This window comes from Clinocottus analis, unplaced genomic scaffold, assembly GCF_023055335.1.
Source record: "Clinocottus analis isolate CAN_PGR_092001 unplaced genomic scaffold, fCliAna1.0.p SCAF_18, whole genome shotgun sequence".
Taxonomy (NCBI): domain Eukaryota; kingdom Metazoa; phylum Chordata; class Actinopteri; order Perciformes; family Cottidae; genus Clinocottus; species Clinocottus analis.
In genome coordinates, this window is record NW_027175909.1 from 5078401 (window position 1) to 5101408 (window position 23008).

Sequence of the window (23008 nt, forward strand, 5' to 3'; positions counted from 1 at the left end):
TGTGGTTATGGAAACCAATTGTTAAGGCTCTATTCTCCTCTCTGTTATCCTCATTATTGGACAGTGAATTAATGTCAGGATTCGGGTCATATCGGATTCTTAGATTTAGTACATACAAATTATGCAGTGGCGGGCCGTCGGGGCCTGCTAAGCCTACTCTGCTGGCCTAAACAGAATCACAAAGTTATAGGTATTTTATCAATTAATTTAGAACTGAAATGATCATCATATTATCTTGCCTAATAATTGTGCATACAGTGTACAATCAAAATAATAAATTTCAAATTAGATAAACTGTAAATACAATTTTAATAAAGTGCAAGTGAAAATATAGCCTTATAATTGATCTGATTTCAGTGCTGTGTTAGCCCTCACTCCACACACTGGACTCAGGGCTCTGCCTCGTCGCCTCCGTTCACAAAGCCCTACTTAATGAAGTCAGGATTATACTTGCACAGTCATCTGTATCGTCTTCATTCGTTTGTTTTAACTTTCGCTACAGGCTAGTGGCTGACTGATTGCCCTCTTCTGCATAGTGGAAGCTATGTACACCAACATTATGGTTGAAAAGTTAAAACTCTCAATAATTAAGATAGATAATTAAGAGCCACTATAACAATTGTTTCAGTTTCACTTGGAAACAGTTTGATGTCTACCAATCAATGTGACTTCTGCTGACACCCCCACAATACAACACACATGAATAACGCATTACTGACACACGTGAGCTTTATTTTGAAGGACGGGTGACCGGACGTGGGGAAGTTTCACGCGCCTCCCTCGCTTGTCTAACGGGATGGTGGGGGCGACAATAAACTAGGTGGAAAGTTTCAAGGAAGCCACGGCAGAGAGGCACTACGATGCCCGGGATCCTCACAGGCGGGAGAAACTTTACAGCCCAGCAGCTGCTGGCGTGACACTCAGCCTCGACAATGGTGCTTAAACACTGTCATTCGCGACTCAAACGTCTGGGCGTTAACCACCCTGAAAACCGGTGCGACCTCTTTACGCAGACTCGAGTCGGCAGCCTTGAGGAGGCCACCGTGTCCCCAAACATGTCGGGCTTGACAGCTGTCCACCAGCTCCCGTGTGTCCGCCGCGTCGTCCTTCCACCTCCGAGGAGCTTGGAGAAGCCGTTATGGAGAGGGAGACGAGCTGCGCTGAAGGTTACGCATGTGTCCGCGCTGACACGGACGTCTGCAAGAGGTAACTGGACTCGTTTGGTCTGCTCCACTCCCTAAACCCGCTCCTTTTGCTGACGTTATCTCACGTTAAAGCTCCAGTCTGTGCTGGAAATGGGGGGGATGTAGTGCGTGTAAATAATGGATAGTTACGTGCCCTTTTCTAATCCCCCACGCGACACATTGCTCGTCATAGCGCAAAGTCTTTTACAGGAACACTTGTCGTAAACTCAAAATGAGTGTCAAAATAAAAGTCCACCACTTCCGTTGGGTACAATGAAGCATCCATGGGAACTGCAGAATGCACCAACTATAAACTTCTTCAAGAGCTAATCTTTGTAAACAACCCAGTGTCTTCTAGCTCCCTCTAAGGCCAGACCATGATGCTAAATCTGCAATGTTTTCAGGAGACACCTTTACCCGCATCCCAACACTGTATTTACATAATATGCAACATGGCCTCCCATTATTTTGAGGCTTGTCGCCACCACAGAGGGTTGGGTTTTTAAATATATATTCTTCATCAACGAACTATCTCCAAATTGTTTAAATGGTTAACGTTTGTGAATTTGGTCCAACCTGTACTCACCCACCACACAGCTTGATGGTTATTGTTGTTGTGATGGGCATAATAAAGCCATAAAAGAAGTGGCATAGGGTGTAAAATGGGAACAATGGCACAGCAGCAAACACAAACACAGTGACAAAATATATAAAATATGCAACTTTTCAAACAGCTATCAATTCTTTCACATATAAGTGCTGAAGTATGTGAGTGTGCTAGTTCATCATTTTCATCTAATATGAAACACTAAATGAGAAGTATGGGTCATAAGGGATGATACATATGAGGTTCTATAATATATAAGAACATTTTAAGTACATGTATAATACATTGTATACGTGCGATTTGTATTTTGAATTGGTCAAATCTGTCCTAAAATCCACCTTGTGTTGTTGGTCATGTCAGTGCTTCCAGAGTATGTGGAAAATGCTTTATTAATGCTCTATTAAGAAGCTTCAAGATGGAAGTTGCGAAGATATTTAAAACAAATGGGCAGTTTTAAAATATACAGTGACATACATATTAAAAAAAAGAAAGAAAGGGAACAGTAATATTTCTACAATTGTGATGTCTGGGTAATGCTCAATTTCTTGTATCTTCACTTCCATCTTCATATCACTGATTTCAGGGCTGAGTACCTCCATCAGAGCTCCACAGTATCTGAAACCAGATCTGCCTAAGTCTGAAAGCGGGAAGCTGTTTTTTGATACCCATGCAGTGGTGCGGCTGTTTGAGGAACATGGTTTGGCTTTCATTTATCACTTAAAAAAATAAAGGAAAGTCACAATATTACTCTCCTCCCTTCAAAAAACAAGCTGTTGATTTTCCTCATGAAGACACACTTGTCGTTGAACAGGCTTCACGACTCAGCAAGCCGAGGTGATGGTTCAAGTCCTGGTGAGGATGACGAAGTCGAACATGGACGTCATTTACAATGACATGGTCACCAAAGTGCAGCAGGTGAGTCAGCAGGAGGAAGTTTATTTCTCGTATCTTTACTGTAAATACATGAGTAAGCACGACGTTGCCACCAGTCAAAAAGCTGTAGATCAACTCCTGTAAAGGTCCCTGAAACGAGAACATTGTGTCTCCTTGTCCCCTGATAATAAATAGATGCACACCGTGCAAAACGGAGTGTAACCCAGTGTATGCAATGTCAGCAGAGGAGGCAATTAAATCAATCTAGGAACTAATTGTTTTATTTTTGGGATAAATAAAAAAAACAACCTCTCTTCGTACTCACTATCGTGTCACCATACCATCTGGATTTCCAGTTTTTATCATATCCATATCTGTCCTCACTTTGTGTCCAGACGAGGGTTTTGCTTTGCATAACTCCTTTTTTTTCATCTTTAACTTTTGTTGCAAATTCTGGCAGGAGATCATGCTGCAGCGTGTGATGTCTCAAATAGCCGCCGTGAAGAAGGACATGGTCATTCTTGAGAAGAGCGAGTTCACTACTCTACTGGCAGAGAACGAGGCAAGTGTGGTTATCAGGTGCACTTCGCAGTTGGACAATTGAATGGTCACATCAATAATCTGAATAAAAAATATAAAGCACAATAATAATAATTTAAATAAATTCAAATCAGTCACTCCAGCTATTAAAGGAGTGTAAGTTGCTCGTACACTAATGACTCTGTGTGCAGTATATTCTGTCTGTCGTTCTCTTTTCTGATTCATTCGATTTTTGATATTTAACATTTATTCCAGAAACTCAAGATCAAGTTATTGCAGTTCAAAGTCCAACTGGCTGTAAGTGGTCATTCTGATTTACATAAATCTCTTCATGTCCACGTTTGATGAAACATTAATTTAAAAGCATTTCATCATCCTTTTCCTCATCCAAGATTGTTTTATTTTACACTTTCCTTTGTGTCTCTCCACGGCCACCTTGCAGGATGTCATGAATAAAGTGCGCTCTGACTCTGTCATGGACATGCATTTGGAGAAAAGTCGTGGAAAAGAATTGGTAAGTGCTTGAAATGAATACACATTTTGAGATCTGTATCTACACAGTATATAATGACATATAATGACTTCCTATTTCAATTCTCTTCTAAACAAAACGTTGTTTGTCATTTTCAGAAAGTGAAGCATGAGAAGCTGCTTCTAGAAACACGAACTGAGATTCTGGAAATGGTTTGTATATGTGCAGCAGTAGACATTGACATCCACTCTTAGCTGCATGATTATCGATATAATGTGCAGTCTGGTCAGACAATGGTTCAGTTATAACGCTTGTTTTTTAAAAAAAAAGGTTTTGGCCTATACAAAACCCTGTTGTGCAAAATGTAGTATACTTCAGTGTAGTAAAAGAAAGTACTTTTGAAATGTCAATAATGTTACAAATTCCTGTTGGATCTTTGGTCTCATTGTTAACTGTTTCTGTTTTATCTTTTAACGTTCTCTTTTTTTACAGACGGCAGAGCAAGATCGTCATATATCTCTGACCAACATGAAAATAGACACCGAAGTGGCTGGTTTGAAAACCATGTTAGAATCTCATAAACTGGATACTATAAAATACCTTGCAGGTAGGACATTGTGCGTTGTTATTACATGGAATCAGAGACCACCACATTGGGCTGTCAAATTACCTTTATTGCAGTGGGGAAGAAATGGTCTAATAAGTGGGTTAATACAGGTTAACTATTGCAGTTGTTCATACATTATTCATTTAAAGCATTTTCAATACAAGAAAGTGCCCATTTTGAGTGTCTAAGCTTAAATTTGAGGGAAACTGCATTTTCTCAACTGTTCAGAAGTCGAATTATATGAAGTAAATGACTGTGACTTAAGCAAATATACGAATGATTGAATAATGCTTCTTTTCTTTTTTAGGTTCAGTGTTCACCTGTCTCACGGTGGTATTGGGTTTCTATCGTATTTGGATGTGAGCAGGATCAGGACAGCAATTTTGATTTTACTCCCAAATCCCCTGAATCTAAAAATAGTCAGAGACCAAATGTCTTTTGTTTCAGAATGTTTGTATGCATCGGTGCAATTGTATTATTTCCTCAGAAATAGGAGTTGTGAAATAGAGGCTCTATTTGAAGATTTTCAAATAATGAAATTTAGATACTTTGATTATCTACCTCCCCTCAGAGCTGATTATGTTTTAACTATATCATGGTTATTTTTTTGGCTCCCAGAACGTATTTGATAAATATACTTGAAAGTTTTTGTAAGTCCAATTCATCTTTCTATATATTGTCCACTAATGAAACTCCAAAAGAAAACACCTTTTAAAACCAAAGTTATACTCTTTTTTTTAATATAGTATTTATTTTGTATGTATAGAGACGATTAGAAGAAGAATGGGTCACTGTGACTCAACCACCTAGCTATATTATCACAGATATTTAACCTGTATCTATTTGTATGCTTTGTGGTCTCAGAAATGTTTAGCATGCTCGCTTAATTAATGTTATTTTAATTCAAGGAATTGTCAATAAATGTCAACTTTTTGCCAACAAATGAAGTGTCTCTTTCGATTGATTATTTTGTTTAGAAATATATTTCATGGTACTGTTTTTTGGAAACTGGCAATTACTGTACTGTAAGTCTTACGTAAACCCATGTTGGTGCACTGTCTCCCTTGTGTTTCAATTGCTTTTTATATTACTAATCTATAATGTCACAAAAATGGGGACATCTGTGTACTGAAACTCCGTGATCTGTTAATTTGATTTAGTTTAAGGAGCAATTGAGCCAGTACTAGTTTTATAATTGATGTAAGGGGTGCGTCGCGGAGAAATAGTAATGTTGAGGGGAAATAATGCCAGGAAAATAAACAGCTGATGAGGCACGTCATTGACGGTTTAGCCTTGCTCTTATTTTGAAAGACACCTGAACCGGAAGTGTTTGTCCTAGTGGACCTGAGTAAGTCCAAGGTTTTAAGTTGTGCCGACACGTGTGTCGCTGTCAAAAAAGAGTTTGTCCACCAACAACGACCCACCCGCTATTGCATTGTGGGTGTACATGTATGTGTCGTAAAGGTAAGCTGTGAAAGATACGTCGTTGCAATGACTCGTATGACAAAGTAAGACCAGTTAGCGGCTAAGCTAGCAGGAGGACCCAAAGTAACGTTATAGATAACAGGTAAAGGCTGGTTTTGTACGTTTGACACGATGTGTGTCGTTATCTTCAGGGAGAAAACAAAACGCACAATTACCAAGTGTGTGAAGTGGTTGGCAACAGCTTCATTGAGCCATTCTTAAATGCAACAATGTTGCCACCAGTCTGAGTGGGTTTTCTATAGATGGCTGCTTTGTATCCACCTGGTTTGCTGAATTATGGCTTATTGCTGTATTACAGTTGCGTGTTTCCGACGCAACGATGGCGGACGCGTTTAGCAGCAGCTCGGAAACCGTGATCCAGCGCGTGGTGGACGTGACAGTGAAGACAACTACGCCTCTGGAGGAACTCGAAGAGTTGTATCAGATTAAGAAGACTTGCGACTTCATCAGTGAGCATCAGTTTGAAAAGGTGAGGACGTGTGTTGTTGGGTTGTTGTTGGGTTTTTTTTACGCTAAATTGTATATACGTTGTACAGTTCCCGTCCAGGAACGCCAGATGCACGTCACTTGTCTAATATCGTGGTTGATGTCGCAGGTTGCACTGCAGTTCCCCGACGAGTTGCTGGTCGATTCCGTTGCAGTAGCGGTGGAGATTGAGAGAAACAGCAAAGCCAAGCCGTTCATTTTGGGAGATACGTCCTATGGCAGGTAACTCACCAAAGATCTGTCTTGGTTTAACTATGCATTGCCTGCACATGGCTGATGTCATATTTGTTTAGCGCTTCAGTTCAAGTGAGGATAATAAGCTTTTTCAACACCTTTATCTCATCATAAAGGTGTTGATAATGAGCATCATTTATTTGCTTTAATATCAGCTTCAGCTGCTCCACTACGCGTATAAAAGAGATGTTTCAGCACATTTTTCAAATGCTAAGATAAAGGTTTCGGTGGATTCTCTTGAGCAGCTGCTGTGTGGACGAGGTGGCTGCAGAACACATCGGCGCCGACTGCATTGTGCACTACGGCAGCGCCTGCCTCAGCCCGTCCAAGAGGCTGCCACTGATGTACGTCTTTGAGCGAAGGCCGGTGGATCTTGAGAAGTGCTGCTCTGCCTTCAGAGAACTCCATCCAGACTCACAGAGTCACGTCGCCATCCTCTGTGACGTCAACTACGTTCATGCCATGAGTAAGCTATGCTACTTGTATACCAATGTATGAAAGGTAGTTATTCATGTTTATCTAACCAGTCATCTGAAAATTCCTCAAGAAAATAGGACGGGATGACGATAAAAAGTAGGACAAATTGCCAGTTTTCGATAATATAAATATTAGCATCTTCAAATTCCAGTTCAGTCATATTGACCACAACCTGAGGTGTTGTAGAAAGTATTGAAATCTTGCCTTGGCTAGTTTTGTAAAGGTTTGTTAATCATTTCCTCTCAGTGATTGAATAACACATGTTTTTTTTAAATATTTTTCAGATGATCTTGTGACAATCCTGTTGCCAGAGTATCCAAACATTGTTGTTTCAGAACTCATTGTGGAAGGAGAGCAGTGTTACAGTCACGGCCGGATTACAAAACAACATGATGACGCCGGTCTGTCAGAGCGAGACAACAGCCAGTTTATTTATCAGTTTGGAAGGCGGTTCTCCTTGAGCAGTGGTTTAAGCATCACGGATTACAGTATGTTCTACGTCGGTCAAGAGGGATCAACGCTGAGAAACTTCATGATGACGTGGAATCGCTGCTCGTTTTGTTCATTTGACCCCATGACGATGACGGGCAGGACTGAGTCCGTGAGCATCAACCGGGCTCTGATGAAGCGATATTACGCAATAGAAAGGGCCAAAGATGCCAATGTGGTTGGCATCCTTGTTGGCACACTCGGGGTGGCCGACTACCTCGGCATCATCAAGCAGTTGAAGGAGACCATTCGAGGAGCTGGCAAGAAGAGCTATGTGTTTGCCATGGGGAAACTGAACGTGCCCAAACTCGCAAACTTTCTTGAAATTGACATTTTTGTGTTAATCGCGTGTCCTGAGAACTCACTGCTGGACTCAAGTGAGTTTTATAAACCTGTCGTAACGCCATTTGAGATGGAGGTGGCCTGCAACAAGAAGAGGGAGTGGTCAGAGGAATACGTCACAGACTTTCGACATCTCCTGCCAGGTTAGATTGGGATTTATTAACTCCCCTTCTAAAATGTGTATTGGTGACTATTAATATTATTCTATTCATATATATATTTTTATTGAATTTAAGATGAAGTAATCTACTTCATCCTAAATTTGTTATGCGTTTCCTCTTTTAGTTATCAATGGTGAAAGGTGTTGTACCAACACTTACAGATATTAGGGTCCACTAGATTCAGAACTTTTCCCACCTCCGGAGTTTTCATAATATGAATACAGGTTTATATTTATTATCCAGACTTGTTGATACTCCTATCCATCTATCCATCTCCCCAGTAGCCAAGAGAAGGCAGTAGAAATATCTTGCTAAATCTAATTTATTCTTCTTATCTCAAACTTTCACCAGGTGGACAGAGCCATGTGCCTCTGGCCAATCAGCAGGAAGAGGGCGATGAGATTGATGTGTCTTTAATCACAGGAGCGCTGCGAAGCCAGAATCTGTTGAACAGTGAGCCTGCAGTGTCTTCGTTTGGCTCCTCCGTGGTCCTGAGGAACGAGACACTGACTGTCGCCAACACAAACTCAGCTGGTATGAGACATTCACAAAGTCTGCTCTACAAAAGACACCGTTTGAATTAATGTCCACACACATATACGTTTATTGTAGAGTTCTGCACACATACACTAACTGTTAAGTTGAACAAACACATTCTGCTTTCTCTTCTCAGCATCTTTTCTGGCAGAACGTAGCTGGCGTGGCTTAGAGAAGAAGTTGGGGGAGACCCCTGTGGTGAAAGCAGTGGAGGGCAGGAGAGGCATCGCTATTGCTTATGAAGAGGAAGGAACGGCTCCATGACAAAGCACCTGACACACACCAGGACTCTAATAGAATATCTAATCATGTTTGCAGGTATTACATGTATCTTATTTGTAATTACTGTAAGTAATAGTGCCAAGTTTTCATAAAATCAATATCGGATATCACTATTTTTTTGTATTCCACTGCTTACTGAACATAAAATGTAACCTATGATACAACTTGTCACTTGTCTAAATGTATTCGTTGTGAAAAAGGATTTCACTTCATGAAAAAGTTGCATTAATGAGCAATGTTTGAAACCTAATTCTAATTAATCAAATAGTTTATTCTTGAAGGTTTTGATCAGCGTTCCTGACGACTTTTCATCCTGAGCCACTCCACTGGATTACTGGCTCCAGTTTGTTTTCTGTTCACATGGGTTTATTCAGATGACTGGCCATTGACAGGTACTTCTTCCACAAAGGATGCAGGAAATATACCAGTGTTCCCACGACATTTCCCCTCCATCCAGTCTTGGTTAACTAACGAAAAATGTGAAATTATGAATTCAAATCATATTTCTCAATTAAATGACAATATTTTTGAAATATTATATGACTAAAAGATAAGAGTCTCACCTCTAGAGAGTAATGTGATCTTATCGCCTTGATTAAAGTTGAGATCTTCTGGGTTTGACGACTCGTATGAATGAAGTGCCACGAAGTGAACCTCGCGCTGTGGATTTCCATCAGTTTGCTGAAAACACAAATTGCGTATAGATAATCATTTCCTTTTCATTTTCATAATATAATTTATATTTGCACTTCATGACGCATGGTTCAACTTTACCTTAGTGAGTACAGGAAGATGTAGCACCATAACTCAACATAAAGAATCAAATGCTCCTATGATGAATTCATATCTAACTCCAGCAACGATGGGCCACCACTTACTTACCTCTTTGATGCTGCACCACAAGGTGATGTGCCGACCACTGGCACGACGCCACACACTTTCCATTTCTGTGCTGGGGGTGATTACACTTCGTTCCGTTACTTCGGAGGTTAAACTAAATTGCAAAAAAAAAAAGAACAATTGGATTTTGTAGTCAATTTGCCATTTAAACTGGAAGATTTTTTTCAAATGCGCACCTTACCTCAAAGTGATTGCAGTTGACGGGATATTCAGTTTCTTACTGATTTTCTCAATCAGTATTTCAGAGGAAGACCCGTGTGGTACTGAGAACGCAAAGTTGAACTTGTAACGGACTTTGACAATACACAAGTTGTCGGTAGACTGTTCATCCTGGCATTAATGATAGAGAACATTGATGGTATTAAATAAACAGACACCTCCCATGTTTACAGATGTATCCTACTCATGGGCAGGTCTGGACAAATCAAGGACTTGCGTACCATTTGGTGTGTGTCTTCACTGCATGTCCTACTAAGACCTTAAGTACAGAGAATGAGTTCATTAAAAGTTCTGACATTGAGCACCAATCACAGAACGGTGCCTGCAGTTATTAGCGTTTAATAAAATCAGGTAAATAAAGTTTACCTGATGTCCTCTCAGGTCTGGTTGGTGGTTCTCGATTCGGAGGCCGAGATTTCCCCTGTCCCTGATTGATACAATCCAAACAATGGCATTCAAAGGAGAACATACATAAAGATGTTAATGCGTACTGCAAAACTTGAACAAACACCACATTGGCACCATTATAGCAAACTTCAGAGTATGCTTTAGAAAAGTAAAACAAGACTACTGACAATGTATTTAACAAACATTTTTAGGTCTCAGAGCAAAGCCTTTGATGAATAGAAACCACATCGCTCTGAAAAACATTAAGAAGGAATCTACAAAACAAAACGTACTCTTAAAAATGTCTCACCTCATTCGGTTTGGAAGCCAAGGAAATCTCCAAACGTTCAAGATAATTGTAAGGAACAAGTCCCCTCTATAATTGACATGATAATGATGAATAGTTTGAATTGAAAGTAACCTGAATGATGGATTTATGTGCATATGTCCGACATGGTGGTTGCAGATGTACAGATTCTGTCCGTAGTGACCTTACTCTTTCGTTGAAGATCACAGAAGCCCAGTTGTCGGTACCCTTCTGCAGTACAAACACAATGTTGCCCGGCACCACGGCCAACTCATCACTGGTCTCAGGAATGAACTCGAACAGGACGGTGTGGGGTTCTCCTTCCAAAGCTCTGTGAAGACAGCCGACATCCCAGAGGCATCAAGAGTTCTGCTGGCACACACGAGACTCAAGTGTCTACAGTGATTCGACATGTTACTCTTATGAAAGCGTCACATTTCATATATTGGCTTGATGCTTTTTCCATTTCTTTCATCCAATCTGCCATCTGTAACAAGTAAAAAGGTAATTTGCAATCCTTTTTTTCTTTCTTCCTGAAACAAGGCTGAAATAGAATATCTGTAAACAAATCACATCTTTGAATATTAAAATGAATCAACACATTTCATATGTGAGTCCTTGGAGAGCATCATGTTTCTAGGGCTTAAAAATGGACTGTTGTACCTCAAAACCTCTGGTTCTTTTGGACACGTTGGACCATCTTCAACCTGTTAGATGTAAACCGAAACACAAGATCCAATCAATACGTTTATAGTAACCCAAAGATTTATATGTCATAACTTATTGTGTTTGTTTTCTTTTTATTGCCAAAGAGAGAGAACGAGCCCATATGTCACCTGTGGCTGTAAGGGGGCAAATCCAGAGAAGGCGTCCTGAGGTATGACCGAGGCAACAACCTGAAGATAGAAGAGAAGGGAAAAAAAGTAGGTTATGTTTGGAAAATAATGATCGTTTGATCGTGTGATTTACATTTTAGTTAATTAAACGAGCTGTATTCTGGTGAAGTTTAATTATGTGACTAATGCAGTACTACCTTTGCTTTGCCCAGGTAGTCCTTCTTCTCCAGCTCAGCAACATAGTGCTTATTCGGTTTAAATAACACTTTTGATGGGAACTCGACCGGCTTGAAAAGTTTCTGTTTCTGTTGGTGAAAACACATTACAATCAAGATTGCAATATATTTGTCAAGTTTTTCTGACATGACAGAACATTCTGATTCAACCAAGTAGCACTCTATACACCAATCTAAACTAATAGCACTCTCCGTGCCTCATCCTTGACTGATATTAATGTACATTTATATGCAAATACACTGGATGATACCGGGCTTGTATTAGCAATTGTTCACTTGCAAGAGAATGAAAGCCTTATGTGATGCACGGGTAGGTGCATCACTTTGCTTTGAGTTGCTGTTTTATGCAGAATGTTTATTAATCTTTGAGAAACCAAATATTTTTGCTATCTCAAATCATCCCACGTCCTTGTAATAGGTAACTGTTTAATAATGGTTATTGTATGTTAACTGACCAGGGCGGAATCAAGAGCTTTGTCGATGATGTTGAGTTTAGCGTCTGTCTTGTAGTCGAGAGCCTTCACAAGGTTTTTGTGGGCTTTGTCCCAGTAGCCCAGCTGAGCCTCAGACAGAGCCATATTGAGGAGAACCTGTGGCAGGAAGCATTGATATTGTGTCAAACTGCACATTGAAAGGATGACAGCAGTGTTAAATACAAACAGACAAATTAGTTTTAACCATTGGTTTTCAACATCAAGTTAGTCATGAAGGCAGATTAGAAAAGGAACGTCTCTCCGTTGTTTGACAGTAGTGGACTGAATAGAGAAGAAAAGTCTAATCATGTGTAGATGACATACTAATGATACTTTATATATTGGATGCTTCTGAATACTTACCTCACATGAATATAATTTGTATCTGAGACCAAGTGCTTTGTAATCTATCAGTTGGTTGCCTCTTAGTGCCTTGAAGGCTTGCTGGAAGTCCGCTAAACTTTCCTCATACCTTTGAATATAAATAATCCAGTTAATGTATTGTGCATGTAATAAACCACAAATATTATTTTTAAAAAGTACAGAAAAAAGTCACCAGGTAACTAGGAAGCAAATGTCATGATATTTAAAGCATAATGTGTTCATTATGCTTTAAATCATGATTTTAAATCTGAAAAATGAGTGCGGCCATTGCATCATAGATGCCTGGTGTGTCTTGCCTCTTCTTTCGGTAAAACGTCATGCCTCTTTGAAAGAAAGCAACAGCCAAATGTTCATCCTTTCCTATGCTGCAATCAAAGGCCTGAGAAACATAAGAAAACACAGTAACTTCCTCAAGAAGAAAAGAGAAATGGTAAACTCTACTTCTTCTTTCACAGTGACTTGCGCTTTCAGACTGCAAATACATCACAGCATTTTATCTCAGTTTCATCAGCTACTTCCAAACTAAATTTAACTAGGAGTAATATTGCAAAAATAAAAAGACAAAGATATTTGTGTGAAATATTTTGGCTCACCAACTAAACGCCAGACATACCTTTTCAGCAGCATCCAGGTCTTGGTTAAGAAGATGGAGACAGCCAATGTCAAAATAAATTTTGGAGTTTGGCTCCTGGATAGACAAGAAAATCCTGAGGGCCTTCGTCAAATCCTGCTCGTCAACACAAGTTACAGCCTGGTCCCACTGGCGCAAAGTGTCTACAAAAGACATGTTCGCTGGTTTGGAGTACACTGAGCAAATTCAGGAAGCTCTTGTGATTTGTACCAGCTCGTTCAGGAAGTGTGATGAAAGTGTTATTGTTGTCACATTTGCATCTGCAGCACAACCAAGTGTGAAGGCCCAGTGGTGGTCTGGTACTCAACGTGTTATAACTTTGACATATATTTAGGAGTGTCATTATCAGTACACTGGCAGAGATAAGCAACTGCAAATTGGTTAACTGTTTTCTTTATGATAATTTCAAAGCCCCACATCTGGAGCCTTAGGTTGAGCTTTATTTTGTATTAGTGGGGGCTTTTATTTTGGCTTCTTTTATTTTAGTTATCAACATAGGCAGTACAAAACTAAAACGACCGGCAAAACGTGAAAGCACTTCAAAAATGTCCCTGAGAAAGGACGAGACGCGTTTTGCACGTGAATCCCAACGAAAATTATGCTTTTATTTTATAAGAATAAAAAAACGTATTTCCGTTATTCATCAGGTTGACTTTAGACCAGTTGCCCTGATGCAGTCGTTGCGAGCTAAACAAACATGTCTCTGCTACACAATGAGACAACGGACCTTAATGATACGTATGATGATGTGTAGGCAAATGCAACGGGCAACATGCGGCGACTTCTAAGAAACGTGCCAACTGTAGCTGTAGATGGCGAGTTGCTCTCCGATCCGTTGGTTAGCTTTGTGTAGCCCTTTGTGACCGTGTTTACACACTGCTAGCTAGCGCCTCCATTGGCTAATGTTAGCTAGCAAAATGGACCTTGGAACAATGTTGTACAACAATTTAAAAGATGTGACATGGAGTACGACGTCTTTGCCATTAGATCAACTCGTCAGTGCTTATCGCTTGCCTCAAATTGCCAAGCTGGATAACGGTTAGTAACTTGCTGTCACTTCTGAGCTTTCTTTTGCTAGCTGCTAAATTGCTATTTAGCAGCTAGCTACAGTAACACAAGTCAACGAAAAACTGAAGCAACTTTTTTTTAGGGTCTGTTCTTTGTCAGCGTGTCGTATTAATTCACAACTAAAGTGTCAAGGTAACATGAAAGGTTGACATTTGTTCAGGATTGAGGTTGCGTCGCTACATCTGTAACCTCATTGTAACTTCCCTAATGATTCTGTGTGCTAAGTTACTCAGTGTTATGACTTGTGACCTCACTGCTCTCCCTCTGGAGCCATGCTAAGTAAAGGCAGTACGTTAGAGTATAACCAGCGACTGTTTTTCTAGTTAACGACAACATATTGAGGAACCAGAAGATAATGTTAACTGTGCAACTTGGTGACTGCTTGAAAATATGTGCATACTATTCTGTCAAGGCACATAGGCAATACAAAGTAAGGGCGGAGCTATACGTGACAATTGTAGAAGGTTGGTCAACTTAATTGCTCAATCAAGGCAGATCAATTATCTTTGACCTTACCCTGGGTACAATAAAAGCCTCATTTAGGCAGAACAATAAGAGATGACTCCGTAAACGAAGTAGAACAAAACTCCAGATGACTGTATTGTGGGTTCAGGGAATTTACCTCTCCATCAATAGTTGTGAACATAATGTCTATCATGTTATGTACTAAAAGAAGGAAGCCATTATGAGATAATCAGCATTTATTTGATCTTACCTTCCTATGTGTTGTCACATTGTGCTAAGCATCCGGTGGTGGGAGTGTATTGTGCTTTTAAACTGTAGCGCTTGCTTTTAGAGAGGTATGGATTTTCATGGCATTTGTCATTGTCCATGGGGGATAGGGATTTGACTGTTCTGAGTAATCCAGTGCATTTTCCTGAGAGGAGCAACCTGCAGGGCTCACAAGTGGTATAAGAAAAGAGAAAGACTAATCATGGCATTTATCCGGGTACTGACTTTATTATTTAGGATGATCATTAACATCTTTTTTTGCTGCTACAACCAATTCATACAATACGTTTGAAAACACGGAGACAAAATGTATCACGTCATAAAATGTCAGCGTCTACAGATATTAGACTTTATATTTCAACAGCAACATTTTACTATTCATTTGAGATTTTGCAGGTGTAATGATGGAACATGTTACATGACACTTATGACGTTTTATGAAAGTTGATATTTTGATAGTGCAAAAGGGTACATCAGACATTACTCTGACAGTTTGTGAAATTTAGTGTTGTACAATATGATATGTTGTCAATGATACCTTGCAGTATTTTACAATATTTCTTTGAAAAGTAAAACCTGTGTTCTGCTTGTTGTTTTCATTCCTTCAGGCCAGTTGGTGGAAGGGCTCAGAGACAATGACTACCTCTTGATTCATTCCTGCCGTCAGTGGACGACTATTACTGCTCACAGTCTGGAGGAGGGACACTATGTCATTGGGCCCAAAATAGAGATCCCAGTACACTATGAAGGTGAGCTTGGCATGGCTGCTAAGTGCTCTGGAATTTGCTTGACATTGTCTTTTGATTATGTACTTTTGTATATATCTTAACCCCCCAAAATCAGGTGCTTTAACTAATAACATGGGATTTAAATCAGGAGGGCTCCTTAAATGATGATTTAAATCTTTATTGTCTGTGGCTCAGACCTAGAAAATACAAAATACATTTTGAGAGGGGTTTTGGTGCATCATCATAGGAACAATGCATAACTTTTTTGTTATTATTGATACTCACACTGAAAAGCACAATCTATGCTTGATCCAGTCAGTTGCTTTGATACGTCTTTTCCTGTTTCAGGTCAGTTTAAGCTACTGGAGCAGGACAGAGATGTGAAGGAGCCTGTGCAGTACTTCAACAGTGTGGAGGAGGTGGCCAAAGCATTCCCTGAGAGGGTATACGTCATGGAAGAAATCACTTTCAATGTTAAGGTACATCTAAGTGGTACAAGGATTATTGATTGTGGATTCTGTAGTGTTAATTGATTTTAGTATACTTTGGAACTATTTATACCATGTAATATATTTCTCTATAACTTCGCTTCCCAATCGTGACATCAGACACATTTGATAAACTAAGACTTCAATTAAAGACTAGATATTTTCTCTTTAAGGTGCCAAAAACAGGCATATTATATGTATTTTATTTCTTTTCCGTAAATTAAGCTCCACAAAGTAGATTAAAGTTGGACACCATTAATATTTAATATTTGTTGTGGTTATTTTTTTCTAACCACACTGATAAGTAATATTTTGGGAAACAAAACCATTATTTATATAACAAGTCTATACATAAAGCAATTGGTAATGTGCTATCCAAATGTTTGCTGACAAGGTTTTTTTTAAACTTTAAAAAGGATCTCCTTCATTCTTTCAGTACTGAGGTCTTATGTCGTCTTTTCACAGATGGCTTCAGGTGAATGCAATGAAGATACTGAAGTTTACAACATAACACTGAGCACCGGTGATGAACTGACGTTAATGGGCCAGGCGGAAATCCTATACGCCAAGACTTCCAGAGAAAAATCCAGGTTCAACACAATTTTGAAGAAGATTGGGAAGCTAAACTCCATTAGCAAGATCGGTCGAAGTAAGATGCCCTGCTTGATCTGCATGAACCATCGCACCAATGAGAGCATCAGCCTGCCTTTCCAGTGCAAAGGCAGGTTCAGCACCTGCAGTCCCCTGGAGCTTCAGATGCAGGACGGCGAGCACATCATCAGGAACATCGTGGAGAAAACCCGCCTCCCTGTCAACGTCACAGTACCCAGCAGTCCACCCCGTAACCAGCATGACCTCCACCTAATCCGAGAGGGCCATCGCTACAAATTGGTCAATATTCAGACAAAGACGGTGGTCGTGTGCTGCATTCTGCGAAGCAACAAAATAATCCCCATCCATTTTCCCTTTCATATGGTCATGCCGAGATGTATTATTCCAGAAGAACTCCTGCTAGGAGAGTTGTGGCTCGACACTATGGTACATCGCTGGTTCTCCTTCTGCCAGGAGCAGTTTGACATAGACGACTATTCTCGCGCCGTCCGGGATGTGCGGACTGACTGGAACGACGATGGGAAGAGCCCGAAGAAAAGCAGTGGGAATGGCAGTTGCAGCGGAAGCAGCGGAGGCAGCAGCAGCTCCAACGGTTGTACCAACCACATGCAGATTCCCAGCTCTTTAACTTACGCCCGGGATGAGCTCACCCAGTCCTTCCACCGACTATCTGTGTGCGTGTACGGCAGCAACCTGCACGGGAACAGTGAGGTCAATTTGCAGGGCTGTATGACACTATGTGGAGATTGGGCTCTCCTTCCATCTGACAGCATCCCTTCCGACTCAGGAGAAAATGAACACTTTTTCCCCGAACTGATGGACAGCACAAGCCAACAACCACCCCTCAACAAGTTGGACGTTCCCTACGAGGAGCTGTGGCTGGATCATCTGAGAAGTCAGATCCCAAAAGCTTCTTTAAGCGAGGGAACCCGAGGCATCAACAATGGCTGCGGTTCAACAGCGGCCCTTTCGTACCCAGTGACTTGTCCAGTTGGTGCAACACCCACTTTGGATGTGTCTCTTACTCCGCCACCAGTTCCACCCAAGTCTGAAGCTGTGAGTATCATCTATCATACTTAAAGTTGCAATCCTTCAGACTGTTTCAGTGATTCCCAGGGTGCAGTACCAGACTACAGCAAACAGCAGCTTCTTTGTCAGAAATAGAACCTTGACAACTAGTGTATTAGATTACTGTGCAACTATACAAACCCACATTGTTTTGATAAAGAAGTCATTCAAAAATATAATTCAACTGATTTCACGCTACGCACAGCACAAGTACTTTTCCACACAACAGATTGCCAAAGTAAGATGGTTAACTTGCTGAGTTGGAGTAGATACAGCTTATGCCTGCTTCTCTTTATCTAACAGTTCACTGCGGCTCTTCCTTCTCGCTAGTCTGTGGTAAAAACATTAAAATGTCCCCCTGATGAAATCAATGCCAGAATGGATGCTGCTTTGTTCTGTAGAGGCATTGGTCTCATGATTTCTGATAAAAGGTTGGCATGAATGCTAGGTTGCCAGGTTGCTGTGTAGTATTGATTGCGTTTCCTGTGGTTATTTCACAATAAGAGCCAACCTGTGTTTTTCGGGTTGAAAGCTTCTTCTTTTTAAAAAAAAAAGAGAAGCAAGAGGATGTTCAGGAACTTAAGACAGCACTGACACAGTTTAAAGAGAGACTGACAAACTGTGACGCTGTTGTGAACAAGATAAGATTGTCATTAAGCAGCGTCTGACAACTTCAGTTTTACAGAAGAAAAAAATGCATGTGTTTAAATTTGCCTTCAGTTTTAAAGTCAATTAATTTCCTTTCTAGGTGAAGGAAGAATGCCGTCTTTTGAACGCCCCGCCAATTCCTCCACGGAGTTTGAAACAGATGCCGTCTGTGCCCGTCCTGTCGAAACCACGGCAGCAAGAGACTCGGTCTCCAAGTCCAACCCTCTCCTATTATTCTTCTGGTCTCCACAACATGTAAGAACCGGCAACATTTCGATGCAATCATTTGACACCATTTACACCCAAATTAAAAATAGAAAGAAACAAGCACGACATGCTGACATTTCATGGTTTTTCATGGCATTTCAACATTGTTGGTGGTATTTTTTTCTTCTTCTTTTGTTCAACTTCCCTTTAACATGCGTTTGTTTGAAATGTTAAATGTGTTAAACTCATATGATGAGGTTTACATGAAAGTTTGTTCCAGTACCAGAAGTTAATTTCTACTTTTCCATCAGCAGTGGGGCGTCTGAGCAAGAGCCGGCCGACCCACAAGAGCCGAGCCGAGTGTGCTACCCCTGTAACTGGGTTAAATCCAACAGCACGGAGCCGAATGCTACGTTGGTCGGTGGTAGCCTGCCTTCGGATGGGATGTCCTCAAGGCTGTCTTGGCCAAATAATTTAACGGGAGGAGAATCGCACAGCATGGAGGAATTTCTACCAGCCGGCTGTCGAAGTTACTACAGTTACCCCAGAAAAAGGTCCCCAAGTGCCCCAAAAACCTGCACAACCAGCCTGGTTGACTTTGATGGCAGAGAGCACGCACACAGCAGTACGGACTTCAGGTCGCAGAAAGCGTCTCTGAACCAGTTCTGCACCAAATCTTCAAGTTACAACTCAGAAATGTACAGGGACAAGCCAATAGAAGAGTCAAACACCAAGCAGAGCCTCTCTTGTCCCATCTTGCCACCGAAATCGAATGCCCCACAGAGGAGCACAGACTTCCTGTCAGATTCCGTCTGCGACAAGGAGCAGGAACCCTCCAATTACTCACTTACTCAACACGAGCAGGTCACAAAAGACTCATTAACTCCTAACTGTCCATCCTCTCCCACCACTGCACAGTGGCAGCCCCCGCCGAGTCTGGCTGGCCTTTCTATTGAGGAGATGTCCAAATCTCTAAGGTTTATTGGCCTGCCGGACGACAACGTTTCTCTTTTCGTGTCCGAGAAGATTGATGGGAATTTACTCCTGCAGCTTACCGAGGATATTTTGTCAGAGGACTTCAAGCTAAGCAAACTGCAAGTAAAGAAACTCATGCAGTTCATAAATGGGTGGAGGCCCAAGATATAACGAGCAGTATATGAAACTAAGTTCTGTTATAAAGCAGAGCGTCATGCCTTCAGTATATATGCTATGCACACCAAGCCACAAAGAGTTTCTTTTTGTATAATATGAATTCATGTCTTTGTTACTATAGTGTGAGGAAAGACTTAAAGTGTGTGACTGCTATTTACTAATTGAATGAATCCATTTGGCACTTTCTTGAAGACATCAGCTACTTGGTACCTTTATTGCCCGCAGCTTACTCGTGCTCATGTCATCACATGTATCCTGATTTAAGGCAACAAATGTAAAAGAAAACACTGACGTGACAAGCGACTTGCTTATTGAGCATGTTGTAGCATTCTGTCCTTAAAGTTGAATATCGCAACATGAATCTCTATTTTCAGGATTTCTAAAAAAAAAAAAAGCGCGCAGAGGTACTTTGGTATATGTTGCTTATTTACCATAATCAAAAACAATGTAAAAACATATAGTAGGCGATATGCAATTAAACATTTGGCTGAATTTGGTAACCAAAAAGAAATGTGCAATTATATAGTTTTGCAGTCGGTGATAATTGAAGTATGCACATGTTTTTACGAGGTCTGAGACGTGATGGAGAATTTAGTTGCGAGTGCATTTTCTAACCGTCAACTAAACCAGTTGATTTAATTCACTACTTTTGAATGAGTTCTAGACCTGCCCTCTGCTAACGGGTATTTAGAAATACTCATGCTCTTAAAAATCAACCCCTTTGAGCTGTAATCTTGGTCTGCTTCAGTGAACATTCACTACTTTTCCGAATGGCAAGAAATATCCAATGATGTAAACCTCATCTCTGAACAGAGTCGCTGTCTGTGCATCGATCTTATGTCGGGTAGCGTCGCTTTCCTGTCTAGTTTTAGGAGATTAAGTGTTGCATTTAAACCAAATGGGCTTTGTCGGCCATCAGCGATCGCATGTGATATTCTACGTCACTTAACTAAGCCCGTAAGAGTCAGCCAAATCCAACGATCATGATGGTCTCATGTGCAACAAGATGTCAGATTTATGCAAAGTCGTATTTATATTTGATGTCTAAAGTTGAATTCAACTATATTGCTAATTGCTATGAATTTAAATGAAAAAGTAAAAAAATAACTTTTTAGAGATTATCTATTGCAGAAAAAGACTGGGAACAAGATTATCTCCTTACTCTAAAACGTACACGGAAATAACCAACAGAGGTGGTGGACCATGATATTCTACATGAAATACAAATTATGCATCATGCACTTTGGTGGATTTCAGCCTTATTAATTGCAGTTAAGGTCATTAAATATACACTTATTAAAAGAAAAGCGTCTACGTACAGAGTGAATGCACTACATGCTTTTTAAAAACTTAAATGGTACTTCTCCTTTGTTCACATTGTATGTATTTTAAGTGTGCTCTCATGCTAGAAACTATTAAAAGATAGATTTTCGGCACCTTAACCCATAAACCTTAAAATATATAATATTTCACTTTGGCTGAACATTTTCGTCAGTCTTGTCTTGAGATTATACTCTTAACATAAACGTCTCAACATGAATATGGCGTAATGATGGTAAGCGTGTCGTTCCCCATGCCCTGAGAGGCGTGTAAGCTAAAACTGAAATGATCTGCTTCAATGAAATATTGGTTTCTATTGGTACCAAACATTTTCTCTGCAGCCTTGAATCAGAGTTGATTTATTTATGCAGTATTTAACATAATGCAGAGTAGTTATTTTCAGACTGTTGGTATGGCTGATGTATGAAGGTGCTTCAGCAACAACGGCCTTCCTGCAACCTTGGACCGATCTGTTGGCCAACAGCTGTTGATTTCTTCCACTGACATGTATTGCAGTGGGTTGTTACATATTTTATATATTTTTTATGTAAATGGAAACATGTTTTTTTTTTTTTTTAAAGAAAGTTATTACTAATGTTGAAATGATTGTTATTGAGAAACAATGTTTTATGTTCAAATATCTTAAAAAAAACTACATTCTGTACAACCTAGTTTTTACTTGGGTTAATGAATCCATGAATTAAAATAACATTCGGTCACGAGGTAAGAAAAGCCTCAGTCACACTACATAATAATAATGTTAATACGCCATGTGTTCAGGGATTCGTGTGTCCCTCGGCACTGTTATTATACGCTGATTAATGTCCTATGCAATAGACATGGCAATCTAAAGAGACCATGGGAAAGAACTTAGCGAGTGAGTGGTAATGATGAGCAATGAAGTATTATGCATATTGAAATGACCACAAATGGTAAAACAGTGCATGCCAAAGTAATTCTTTGTAAGTCAGTAACTTTACATGGATACCTCTAAGATATTAACTGTGAACACACTACAACAACTGACCCAGTCCCACAAACTCAGCCCGACGGCCCTCATTACTTATTAGCATCTGTGCAAAAAGGAGTGAAAATGACTGTGACACTGGGTTTATAGCATTATCGGTGAACGTTATTGAAATCTTGAGTTATGGACAGCTATCTTTGAATTAACTTGTGTTTCCCTTATTTTCGATTGTATTAAAAATGGATTAACTGGTGTTTGTGTTTTTTTTCTTCTTTTTTTTTTTAGGAATAAATTCAAGTTTTCACGTTTAATCAGAATTTGATTTAATATAGTTGCACTAGAGATGTTACAAAATTAGTCGTTAATTAGCAAAAAGTCCTCAGCAGAGGTTTGCTGGGTTTCTGGAACGGATTGCAGATCCGACCTGAAGCCTCTCAGGAACCAGTAAGTGCTTCATCAGTTCTGCTTCTACGGTTTCCTGCCTTACATCAGGCAGGTTAACGTCTCTCAGCTCAAAGCGACCTGCAGTTCTGCTTTTATGGCTCAACTTCCACAACTGATTTATTTCTCAAGCCCCTAATTATTATGACTTTAAAAAGCATTTGTTCCAGTTGCCCTCCAGTGATTACTCATTTGTTAAAGTCATAGTTGAACATCATCTCTGAGGACGTGCATCAAGCAGTAATATGTAATGCTTTATAGTCACGGTTATATCTCCTCAAATACATATTTGTGATGCTCATCTATTCATCTTTTTATAAAGGCAGTAAACTAACCGATGGCCACTGATGCATTCAATAAATTGTATCTGTTCATAGATACTTCAGTCTTGAACTTACTATCAAGGGAGAACCGACACACACATTCTT

The 23008-nt window shown here is 40.1% G+C and overlaps 4 protein-coding genes across 4 annotated transcripts; 3 read left to right on the forward strand and 1 right to left on the reverse strand.

Annotated features, from left to right (window-relative positions):
• The first annotated feature begins 791 nt into the window (after nucleotides 1-791).
• Nucleotides 792-5196, forward strand: mcur1 (mitochondrial calcium uniporter regulator 1). The gene is made up of 9 exons (XM_068582035.1): nucleotides 792-1206; nucleotides 2375-2488; nucleotides 2603-2706; nucleotides 3125-3226; nucleotides 3460-3501; nucleotides 3647-3718; nucleotides 3835-3888; nucleotides 4169-4283; nucleotides 4591-5196. Exons 1-9 carry the CDS (start codon nucleotides 933-935, stop codon nucleotides 4644-4646), a joined length of 933 nt encoding a protein of 310 aa, XP_068438136.1. The 5' UTR covers nucleotides 792-932; the 3' UTR covers nucleotides 4647-5196.
• Nucleotides 5197-5632: 436 nt separating this feature from the next.
• dph2 (diphthamide biosynthesis 2) lies at nucleotides 5633-9215 on the forward strand. Its single transcript, XM_068581637.1, has 7 exons — nucleotides 5633-5747; nucleotides 6067-6237; nucleotides 6364-6476; nucleotides 6734-6954; nucleotides 7250-7939; nucleotides 8309-8491; nucleotides 8631-9215. The coding sequence occupies exons 2-7, from the start codon at nucleotides 6088-6090 to the stop codon at nucleotides 8756-8758; spliced, it is 1485 nt and encodes a 494-aa protein (XP_068437738.1). The 5' UTR covers nucleotides 5633-5747; nucleotides 6067-6087; the 3' UTR covers nucleotides 8759-9215.
• On the reverse strand, nucleotides 8583-13305 carry ncf2 (neutrophil cytosolic factor 2). The gene is made up of 15 exons (XM_068581636.1): nucleotides 13132-13305; nucleotides 12815-12897; nucleotides 12498-12606; nucleotides 12117-12251; nucleotides 11623-11730; nucleotides 11426-11485; nucleotides 11253-11296; nucleotides 10779-10920; nucleotides 10593-10658; nucleotides 10262-10322; nucleotides 10117-10154; nucleotides 9858-10006; nucleotides 9659-9770; nucleotides 9340-9457; nucleotides 8583-9243 (listed from the first exon to the last, which is right to left on the reverse strand). Exons 1-15 carry the CDS (start codon nucleotides 13303-13305, stop codon nucleotides 9143-9145), a joined length of 1500 nt encoding a protein of 499 aa, XP_068437737.1. The 3' UTR covers nucleotides 8583-9142.
• Nucleotides 13306-13808: 503 nt separating this feature from the next.
• On the forward strand, nucleotides 13809-22383 carry garem (GRB2 associated, regulator of MAPK1). The gene is made up of 6 exons (XM_068582213.1): nucleotides 13809-14187; nucleotides 15558-15698; nucleotides 16026-16156; nucleotides 16631-17833; nucleotides 18594-18748; nucleotides 19012-22383. The coding sequence occupies exons 1-6, from the start codon at nucleotides 14052-14054 to the stop codon at nucleotides 19844-19846; spliced, it is 2601 nt and encodes an 866-aa protein (XP_068438314.1). The 5' UTR covers nucleotides 13809-14051; the 3' UTR covers nucleotides 19847-22383.
• The last annotated feature ends 625 nt before the right edge of the window (nucleotides 22384-23008 follow it).

Bases quoted from the DNA above. Each gene is read 5' to 3' on its own strand.
- mcur1 (XM_068582035.1), top strand. From the start codon at position 933: ATGGTGCTTAAACACTGTCATTCGCGACTCAAACGTCTGGGCGTTAAC. The intron at 3,502-3,646 runs GTAAGTGGTCAT...GCCACCTTGCAG, and splicing joins AGTTCAAAGTCCAACTGGCT to GATGTCATGAATAAAGTGCG. The intron at 4,284-4,590 runs GTAGGACATTGT...TTTCTTTTTTAG, and splicing joins TACTATAAAATACCTTGCAG to GTTCAGTGTTCACCTGTCTC.
- dph2 (XM_068581637.1), top strand. From the start codon at position 6,088: ATGGCGGACGCGTTTAGCAGCAGCTCGGAAACCGTGATCCAGCGCGTG. The intron at 6,238-6,363 runs GTGAGGACGTGT...TTGATGTCGCAG, and splicing joins GTGAGCATCAGTTTGAAAAG to GTTGCACTGCAGTTCCCCGA. The intron at 8,492-8,630 runs GTATGAGACATT...TTCTCTTCTCAG, and splicing joins CGCCAACACAAACTCAGCTG to CATCTTTTCTGGCAGAACGT.
- ncf2 (XM_068581636.1), bottom strand. From the start codon at position 13,305: ATGTCTTTTGTAGACACTTTGCGCCAGTGGGACCAGGCTGTAACTTGT. The intron at 10,155-10,261 runs GTAAACTTTATT...TCTGTACTTAAG, and splicing joins CAGACCTGAGAGGACATCAG to GTCTTAGTAGGACATGCAGT. The intron at 9,771-9,857 runs GTAAGGTGCGCA...TTTGCAATTTAG, and splicing joins TCAACTGCAATCACTTTGAG to TTTAACCTCCGAAGTAACGG.
- garem (XM_068582213.1), top strand. From the start codon at position 14,052: ATGTTAGCTAGCAAAATGGACCTTGGAACAATGTTGTACAACAATTTA. The intron at 16,157-16,630 runs GTACATCTAAGT...GTCTTTTCACAG, and splicing joins AAATCACTTTCAATGTTAAG to ATGGCTTCAGGTGAATGCAA. The intron at 17,834-18,593 runs GTGAGTATCATC...TTTCCTTTCTAG, and splicing joins TTCCACCCAAGTCTGAAGCT to GTGAAGGAAGAATGCCGTCT.